The sequence below is a fragment of the Centropristis striata genome, chromosome 5 (assembly GCF_030273125.1).
Source record: "Centropristis striata isolate RG_2023a ecotype Rhode Island chromosome 5, C.striata_1.0, whole genome shotgun sequence".
Lineage (NCBI taxonomy): Eukaryota > Metazoa > Chordata > Actinopteri > Perciformes > Serranidae > Centropristis > Centropristis striata.
Genome location: NC_081521.1, coordinates 11,238,229 through 11,247,644, shown reverse-complemented (window position 1 = coordinate 11,247,644; position 9,416 = coordinate 11,238,229). Strand labels below are relative to the sequence as shown.

At 41.2% G+C, this 9,416-nt stretch overlaps 1 protein-coding gene across 1 annotated transcript in view; it reads right to left on the bottom strand.

Annotated features, from left to right (window-relative positions):
• Nucleotides 1-1,937: 1,937 nt before the first annotated feature.
• Nucleotides 1,938-9,416, bottom strand: part of sdcbp2 (syndecan binding protein (syntenin) 2) — a 33,326-nt gene continuing 25,847 nt past the window's right edge. The window contains exons 6-9 of the mRNA XM_059332687.1: nucleotides 8,317-8,492; nucleotides 5,789-5,960; nucleotides 5,068-5,159; nucleotides 1,938-3,597 (exon numbers count right to left, since the gene is read on the bottom strand). Coding sequence (XP_059188670.1) covers nucleotides 3,543-3,597; nucleotides 5,068-5,159; nucleotides 5,789-5,960; nucleotides 8,317-8,492 — 495 coding nt within the window. The 3' untranslated portion in view covers nucleotides 1,938-3,542. The remainder of the gene's footprint in view (nucleotides 3,598-5,067; nucleotides 5,160-5,788; nucleotides 5,961-8,316; nucleotides 8,493-9,416) is intronic.

Sequence of the window (9,416 nt, the reverse complement as noted above, 5' to 3'; positions counted from 1 at the left end):
GTCTTCATGCTTCCACAAGCTCCCAGGAGATGCTGCTTTCATTCTCCAGCAGGACTTGGCACCTGCCCACACTGGTAAAGGTACCAAAAGCTGCTTCAGTGACCATGGTGTTACTGGGCTGAGCCTGTGGCGGGGGATACAGACCATTACGGACTACAGGCCCCCACAGCAGACCCCTGACAACACCACTCCCCTGCTGAATGAGTTAAATGTCTTCCTCGGCCGCTTTGAGGCAAACAACAGCACACCAGCACAGAAGACTCCATCTACTCCTAACGACCATGTCCTGACACCGTCCTCGGAGAGCCTTCAGCAGGATTAATGCACAAAAAGCTCCAGGTCCTGACATCATACCCGGTCGGGCACTGAGAAACTCTGCCGGGGAGCTCACAGATGTCTTCACAGACATATTCAACATCTCCCTGAGACAGGCCGTTGTCCCAACTTGCTTCAAAACCGCCACCATCATTCCGGTACTGAAGAAGTCATCTCCCTCCTCCATCAACGACTACCGCCCGGTTGCACTTACTCCATCCTGATGAAGTGCTTCGAGCGGCTCGTCATGCACCACATGAAGTCCTCTCACCCACCCTGGACCCTTACCAGTTTACATATCGGATAACCGATCAACCGATGATGCAATCTCCACGGCTCTCCATTCAGTCCTCACACATCTAGATAATAAAGATTCATATGTTAGAATGCTGTTCATAGACTTTAGTCCAGCATTCAACACCATCATCTCTCAGCAGCTCATCCACAAACTGGACCAGCTCGGGCTCAACACCTCGTTGTGCAACTGGCTACTGGACTTCCTGACAGGAGACCACAGGCAGTACGGGTGGGCAGCAAGACAACCAGCAGCATCATTCTGAACACTGGGGCACCCCAAGGATGCGTGCTGAGCCCCCTACTCTTCACCCTGCTGACCTCTGACTGCACGCCAACACACAGCTCCAACCTTTTCATCAAGTTTGCGGACGACACGACCGTAGTGGGTCTCATCAGCAACAGAGACGAGACAAACTACAGGAGTGAGGTGAGCAGCCTGGCCAGGTGGTGAGTGCCAACAATCTGCTTCTGAACGTGGAGAAGACAAAGGAGATTGTTGTAGACTTCAGGAGAGAGCACACCCAGCATGCTTCTCTGAACATCAACGGTGAAGCTGTGGAGAGGCTGAGCAGCACCAAGTTCCTGCACTGTAAAAAAAGATAAATAATAGCTACTCAATAAAATTGAGGCAACAGATTGCACGCAATATTATTATTATACAAGTTGAGTTAATAACAACTTAGCAGGAAGTGCCTGTCAATTAAAAACAGACTAATTCTATTGTGTTGGATTCATTCAAAATTCTCTTGATTTACAATTACATACACATAAAGATTATATTTAATGTGGTCAAAATAAGTAGATTCTATCTTAAACATTTTTATATTAAAGTTATTTAAACAACTGCCTCGAAATCAAGGACACATTTATATCTAATACATTTTCGCAAATATATTAAGTAAAATGAAATGACTCCCTGAGTGCCCCCTCCCCCCCTGCACACACTAACCCAGGACACTAAAAACTGAACTGTACTTCCGACACTAAGACACTTTACAACCATTTGCACTATTCAGCCTGTATATTTTGCCTTTTATATGTTTAGTCTGCATATTTTTTAGCTTGTTTATTGTTTTTATTCTGTATATAGCTGTGTATGTGTATATTTGTTTTAAACTAGGGTTCTGAGAGAAAAGTCATTTCAGTTCTCTGTATGTGTACATGTGTAGCAGAACTGACAATAAAGTGACTTTTGACTTTTTTTGAAGTATTGTCAGAAGTCTTTGTGGAATGTTTTGCTGGTGAACCTTTTCTGTTTGGAGACCACCGAGATCTCCAGTGTGAAGATAAAAGTCCTGAGTTGAAGACAAACACCACCAAGCAAATCTGAACCGAAAGACTGTTTATTTGTTTTACAATATTATCTTGGTTACATTCGTATATAAACTTTTAGATTTTTCTAGCATTTTCTTACAGAATGACAGTGATGTTTATCAGATTGCATACCTAGAAAATTAAAGGAATACATGCATCCAAACATGAACAGCATTAAAAGGAGCAACTTTATATAACAAGTAGAAATTCACAACTGTGAGCTCTGCTCAGTCTCATTGTGCTCATCAGTCAAGGAAGGAATATCGTTAGCGAGGGACGTCCCCTAGCAACACGTAGCAGAGGAGACGAGTTCATTGGCTGATGTGGAATTGAAATGCTTTCAATTTGAGCAGATTTTCAGCATCAAATTTTTTTGCAGTTTCTTATGAGTAACATACAAGTTTGTTTTCATGAGTTCTCTCATTAACATGAGGCACCACAAACACAATAATAAAAAACTTAACTGTTGAAATGGACACAGGAAAGACAACCTCTTAAAAGGTAGTGGAAAGTGCACTTAGTGGGTCCGCCCAGCACACACCCTGTCCACACAAACAACAACAACCCCCTTTGAAAATGAAGGTTCAAACATCTTCCTAACTGTCTGATCACGTCAATGATTTTGCCTATTTGGGCCTTTCACCGGTGTTTGTGGACAGGGCTAAGTTCCAGCTTCATGGGGCAACAAACACCTACTGCTGCCTCTTTCCCTACACTTTCCCCTGGAATGTGCACACAGTGTTCCCAGTACCTTCAGATTCAACCCATCAGAGCCTCATCATGACATTTCTCCACAGAAACAGGAAATGTGGAACAATGATACCTCGCCGTCTCTTGGAGACGCCGGAAACTGCAAACTTGATTAAATGTTAGAGATGTGTGGTATCTACATAAAGAAAAATAACTAACTCGATGCCATAATTATTTTACCACTATATGGTATGAAGTAAAAACAACCTTTTCTAAAAGTTTTACTGGCCGGGTAAAAATGACACTTGAATCTAGAATCAGGTCAGCAAACTTAATTCAGCTTGGATTATTAACACATTAGGGGCCGAGTGCAGGGACTGGGAGCACAGCCGTATTCTACATGGCAGGGCTCTGATGACTGACCTTCAGCTGTTACAGCATTTTGACAAGATGAAACGTCAATGGTTCATCTCCACAATGAGGAGGAAGCTCTGGACTCATGAAACGTGTGCATGGCTTTAAAAAGAAAAAACATTTTGTACTGTCCTTGATCTCAAATACAAAACAAGAAGAAGAAACATGTAATACTTAGACTACGAGGTTAACGTATAAAAGGTACTAGACATTTCAACAGAGATGCGGGAAATGTAGAAAAGGTAAAGACTATACTCGACAGCTGGAGAATAGAAAAAAAGGCATTTTAAGATGATGTTAGAGATGAGAAATTGCGACGGAGATGATTGTGATGCAGGAGGTGGTTTGGTATGAAGACAGAAAGACAGAGAGAGAGAGAGAGAGAGAGAGAGCGACAAAGATACGAGTGAGGAGAAAAGAGAAAGATAAAGACAGGTAGAGAGAGAGAGAGAGAGAGAGAGACATCTCTGTATTATAGACATCCTGACAGTTTTCAATCCTCCTGCTGGTCTTCACACCTCTGGGACAGAGTGATCCATGGCTGAACGCAGGAGACCAGTCGACATCCTGGAAAAAAAATCAATCAAATCCATAACTTCACCTGTAAATTGCATCACGCAAAATCAATCTTCACACTTGTTATTTCAGGTCGCTGAAACCGTTTAATTTGGTTTGTCTGGGTTGCGGCTGAGTGTATATGGTGAATAGTATCTTGATATATTTAGGCTTTGTACAATATATACATCTCAATGTTTTTATTTTCTCTAAAATAGCTGATAACTGTGCAACTGTCTGGGGATTTCACTCTTCAAGATAGGCTCTGTGTCTCTGAGGACACGCCTCACTGGAAACATCGGGCCTCATTCACGAACCCTTAAGAACAAATTTGTTCTTAAGTCCTACTTATGAAGATTTTACAAAGATTGTGACATTCATGAATTTTTTTTCTTAAGCACATTTCAGTGCTGACATGTTGGCATGGTTGTGTTGTCTTGTGTTAAGTTAAGTTCAATAAAATACATTACAGTGAAATTTCCGTCATATTTATGTATTTATTTTTAATTTAATTTTTTCTTATTTTTCATGTTAATTAAATTAAATGTGCCAACGCTTTAACATGAATCAAGTAAATTAGAAATCATGCCGCTCTATTTACGAGGAGATGGCATTCATCAATTTAAGAACGCGTCTGTGAACAATTCAGCAGCTTAAGAACACGTTGATGGGTCTTCTTAGAAATCTTCTTAAGAAGGACTTAAGAAAGAATCTAAGAAGATTCTTAAGAAGATATTGGTGAATGAGGCCCAATGTTCTTCCACCAGCAGCCTCCAAAAAACAAACTAGATATACAGAGATTCACTTTAGAGATTCATCCTATCATCTGTCCGGTGCCACCAGCCAGCTAAGGCAAGGCAAGGCAGGTTTATTTGTACAATTTGTTTATTTGTCGTAAGCGGGCGGCCGAGTTCGAATCTGACTCGGAGCTCTTTTCCCGCATGTCTCCCCCTTCACTCCGTCTCTATCAGTAAAGCCCAAATGGCCAAAAAAAATGGACCTGAAGACCACAGGAGGGATCTTGTAGATTTTATTTCAGGCATCTTATTTTGACAGTCTTCTTGTAATTTCTGTGGTTGATTCTGTTAAGCAGCAGTGTGTTTGGACCTCTGACGGCCCGGACAGGTTGATAGTATTTAGTTCGGCGTGGACTGATAGAGACCGCGCAGATGTCTCGAAGGGGGGCGGAGAGGTGGGCGGGGTTTAGACTGACTGACGGACACTGCTGAGCAACGGCAACACAACGCAAAATAACTTTATGTAATGAATCGTGTAAAAATACTTTCAGGAGCTTAAAATGTGACGTTAGAGTCTGGTGGGCCCCCTGGGTCATTAATGGGAAACTCTGCATTGTTGCATTTAAGGTCTTATCCACTTGATGTTCTCACTACCAAAGACAGCATCATGAGTGACGTTTCTGTGCCATCGCTTGATGATTAATAAGCTAACAACACTGAATTCAGTGAAATGTTGAAGTCCTACCTCTTAATCATGTGTTCATAGATGAACTTGGGCATGATGGTGATGGTCATGGCGGTCGGGGAGGTGGTCAGAATGTCCTTGATCTGAGAATCCTGGACACAGGAAACAGTAACATGTGAGGACCTCATATGCATAATAAAATGCCTTCATAATGTAGGATTCTGAAACACATTGAGAGCTTCATCACAGGGCAGGAGTTAACTACTTGCCTACCGGTGGACTAGAAGCAGACTACTGTGAGGCTATACGAGCTAAACACCTTTTCACTTCACGTCACATGTGTACACGTGGAGCTGGTAAATTTTGCACTTACTTAAAAATGCCATCGCCACTTAAAAAAGCCAGCGCAATGCAAAATACAAATTAGTCCATGTTTTCTTTCCACAGTAAAAGATCAATGATGCTCATGTTTTTTACAGCATTTTCAATACTTCATGAAATGAGCATTCAGTAAACAATAGTGTTGGGACAACAAAGCCTCGTGAAGCATTTGCTTTATTTTTTCACCCCACTAGATGGCGGTCTTGGCTTAAAAAAGCTTCAGCAATGGTGACTGAGTGTGTTTTCAGCCCTTTGTTGACCAAAGAGCGCCTTCTAGTGGGCTCCATAAATAAAGCAAATGCTTCATGATGCTTTGTTGTCCCAACACTAGTAAACAGTGAATCAATCAAAGGCCAGACGATTTGATGAGAAGACTCAGATAGAGAAACGGGTATCTGACCTTGAGTCCAATAACGTTTTGTCCGTTAATTTCACAGATGAAATGCTCAGTCAGCAGGCCGTTGCGGGCAGCAGAGCCGTCCTTGACCAGGGAGGTGATTTTACCGGACTTGTAGATGAAGCCCACGTGGCCGGAGCTGTCTTTGTGCATGGTGACGGTGCGCTGGAATGGCCTACACACACACACACACACACACACACACACACATAAAGAAAAAAAGGGTTAGTAATCCACTAGTGCAGGAGTTCTCAACCTTTTTGAGTCACGACCCCCAATTTAACATGCATGTTGTCCGCGACCCCCACTCACTAAACAGAATCTCATATGCACAGTTCAGATCATACAAACTGAGTTGATACGACGAATTTTGGACAAATAATGAAGCAGACAACAACTTAAACATCTCTCTGTCTTTGCATTTACATATTTATTTTATATTTTATTGTTATTTTTAATCTAAGTCCTTTGCTATAAGTTTAAAGGTCCATTCTGACCTCCTGAGTGTGTAACAGTCAGCTTCAAGCCAGAGACTCCTTGGAAAGTAACAACTTGGTACTTTGGGATTTGTCAGAAAAGACAAAATTACGCAAAAAAGAATCAAATTGACCACAAAGTGACACAAAATGGTCAAAAATTGACCAAAAAGACACAAAATGTCCAAAAAAAGACACAAAATGGCCCAAAAAAGAAACAAAATTACCAAAAAAACACAAAATGACCAAAAAAGACACAAATTGACCACAAAATGATCCAAAATGACCAGAAAAGACACAAAACGACAAAAAAAGACACAAAATGACCAAAAAAGACACAAAATGACCAAAGAAATACACAAAATGACCAAAATGAGCTGACTTCCAAAATGATTTGGCGACCCCCAGAAATCATCTCGCGACCCCAATTGGGGTCAGGACCCCAATGTTGAGAATGGCTGCACTAGTGTACAGCTACACTGAACAAAAATATAAACGCCCCATGTCAAATTTTAGAGGGTTTTTTTAACATTAGGGTTATGCAATATATGAAGCGAATCAAAATTTATTTTGTCAATGACTAATCTTCAGATCACCGTCCATTAGATCTTGATATTAGCTTCTACAAAGGAGTGACAATCCTTTGAACACGTGGGGGGTCAGGTTGATAAACTGAATGTTCAATATCTTATGTGTCACCATCTGCATTTCTCAGAGCAACACATCTCCTTCATGGAGTTGATCAGGTTTCTGTCGTGGCCTGTAGAATATTATTCCTTTCTTCCCGGAGGACCACACGGAGCTGGAGCACATTATCCAGAACAGGAACACGGTTGCGGACACGTTGATCCAGAACATCCCAAAGATGCTCTATGAGCCACATGTCCGGAGAATACGAACTCTTAAATGGCCTATCGTCCCATAATTAACACCCAACATCCAGTAGCCAATGGTACGTTCCCGCATGACCGGAGACATCTGAGGCATGATGACTTATGATCAAATTTGACATTTTGGGATGGCCTTTATTGTCCCCAGTATAAGGAGTGTCTGCTCATTCTGTCTGATCACCGTCTGGAGATGCCACACCCATCTACTGAGTGAAATCACTGCATCACTGATCAAATGCTCACTGACAGGGAGATGGATAAAAAATGTTACACAAATCAAGAGAACTAATCCTATTGTACAAGTAAAAGTTAGCATATGTTCACTTAGAGTTGTTAACTCCATGTGGCATCAATATTTTACATGGGATGTTTATATTTTTGTTCAGTATATATTAAAAAGAACATTATCCTAAAACTCTTTCATTGCAAATGACAACATACTAGACCAAGGATGGGCAACTTAAATGCTGGAGGGGGCCACAGTTCTTTATGTTCACTACCACAGGGCCACATATAGGACCGTGCACTTAACCAGATATGATGAAACTGCAATTTTAAATATGTTAACAGTGCAGTAACTTAACATATTTCATGCTCAAATGCATGTATAACAGTATACATGGGAATACAAAAGGTTTGAAGCAAATAAAAAATAACCACTTACTGTGATTTTTTTTTTTTTCAGTGCAGACTAACATTAATTCCAAGAAGTAATTTTGTGCATTTTTTCACTGCACTTTTAAGATTTCATGCTCAAATGCATGTAGTTGTACTGAGGGCCACTTCAAGTGAGAGTGAGGGCCATATGCGGCCCCCAGGCCTCCAGTTGCCCATCCCTGTACTAGTTTATCTGCAAATTTAACATCATGATCAAGAAAACATAAAAAGTAAAACAATAAATACATTTCTTTTTCAAAAAACTTTCTGATCATGTTCTTTAAGTTTTTTCCCCACAAAGTTTTGAGCAGCAAAGCGCAAATGACGGAGCAGCCAGCAGAGGGAGCCAAAGCTTTCAGATTGTGATGAGATACTATTGAGCAGCAGAGCAGATATTAGAGTCTGCTGACATGTAAACATTTCTCTGTAACATGGGGACAGGTGAACACAGCGCCTGTAACCAGAGTAGCTCTACACATCAAAGCCTCAGAGTGCTGAGAAGACTCACCTGTCCCTGACCACGAGCTCGATGCGGGTCTCGGCCGCAGCCTTCAGGGCCTTGTGGGACTTGTCTACGCTCCAGCCGGCGCAGTTCTGCCCGTTGATCTGAAGCACCTGGTCTCCAAAACGCAGCCCGGCCAGGGCCGCGGGGGAGTTAGCCTGCACCAGCTGGACAAACACTCCCTGAGAGAGGACACAGGAAACACATCAAACATTCACAATGAGTCCAAGGAATAGATGAAGAGACAAGAGACTGAAGAAAGACGCTGATAGTGGAGAGAAAACAAAGGAGCAACTCAAGAGGAAGGAAGGACACAGAGAAGAAGAGGAGACATGAGCTTCATAAAGACAGAAAAAAATGTCTGAAACGCTGAAAGACATTAAAACAAACAGAAGCCTTAGATATAAAAGTTTCTGTTAAAATAATAAGTTACACTTACGGGTGGGCGATATGGTCATAAAAGAATATCACAATATTTCAGGGTATTTTTGAGATAACTATATTCTTGACGATATTACAAAATACTGAAAAATATATAGCAAATATGATAATCTTTTTTATATAAGCTCAAATTTGGTGCCTCTCACACATTCTAATGCCACTATTCCATCATATACACTGATCTCAACGTGCATATTTTAATTAATTATTGTAAAGGAGAATAAAAGTTTTTGTATGTTTTATTTAAGGCATCTTATTTTGACAGTCTTCTTGTAAATTATGTGGTGGATTTAACACAATGTGCTCTTATTTTGAAAGCTGCATGTGTTTAGCGACAGGAAGTAATAGCAGCTTTTTGTGATTAACACAACTTTAATTGTTAGCTAATGTTAGCTCGCGGCTAACAAACGGCATAATGCAACAGTGTGTTTGGACCTCTAACAACCCGGACAGGTTGATAGGATTTAGTTCAGCTCGCGCACACACAGAGATGATGTGGGGACGGGACTGAAACAGACAGGTAGGTATGTTTCTCTGCCATGCTTGAATTGTTTTGAAGCGGAGAAGTGGGGAGGGCTCTCGGCTGAGCAGAGACACAACGCCAAATAACTTTATATTATGAATAATGTAAATATACTTTCAGTAGCTTGAAATGTGACGTTAGC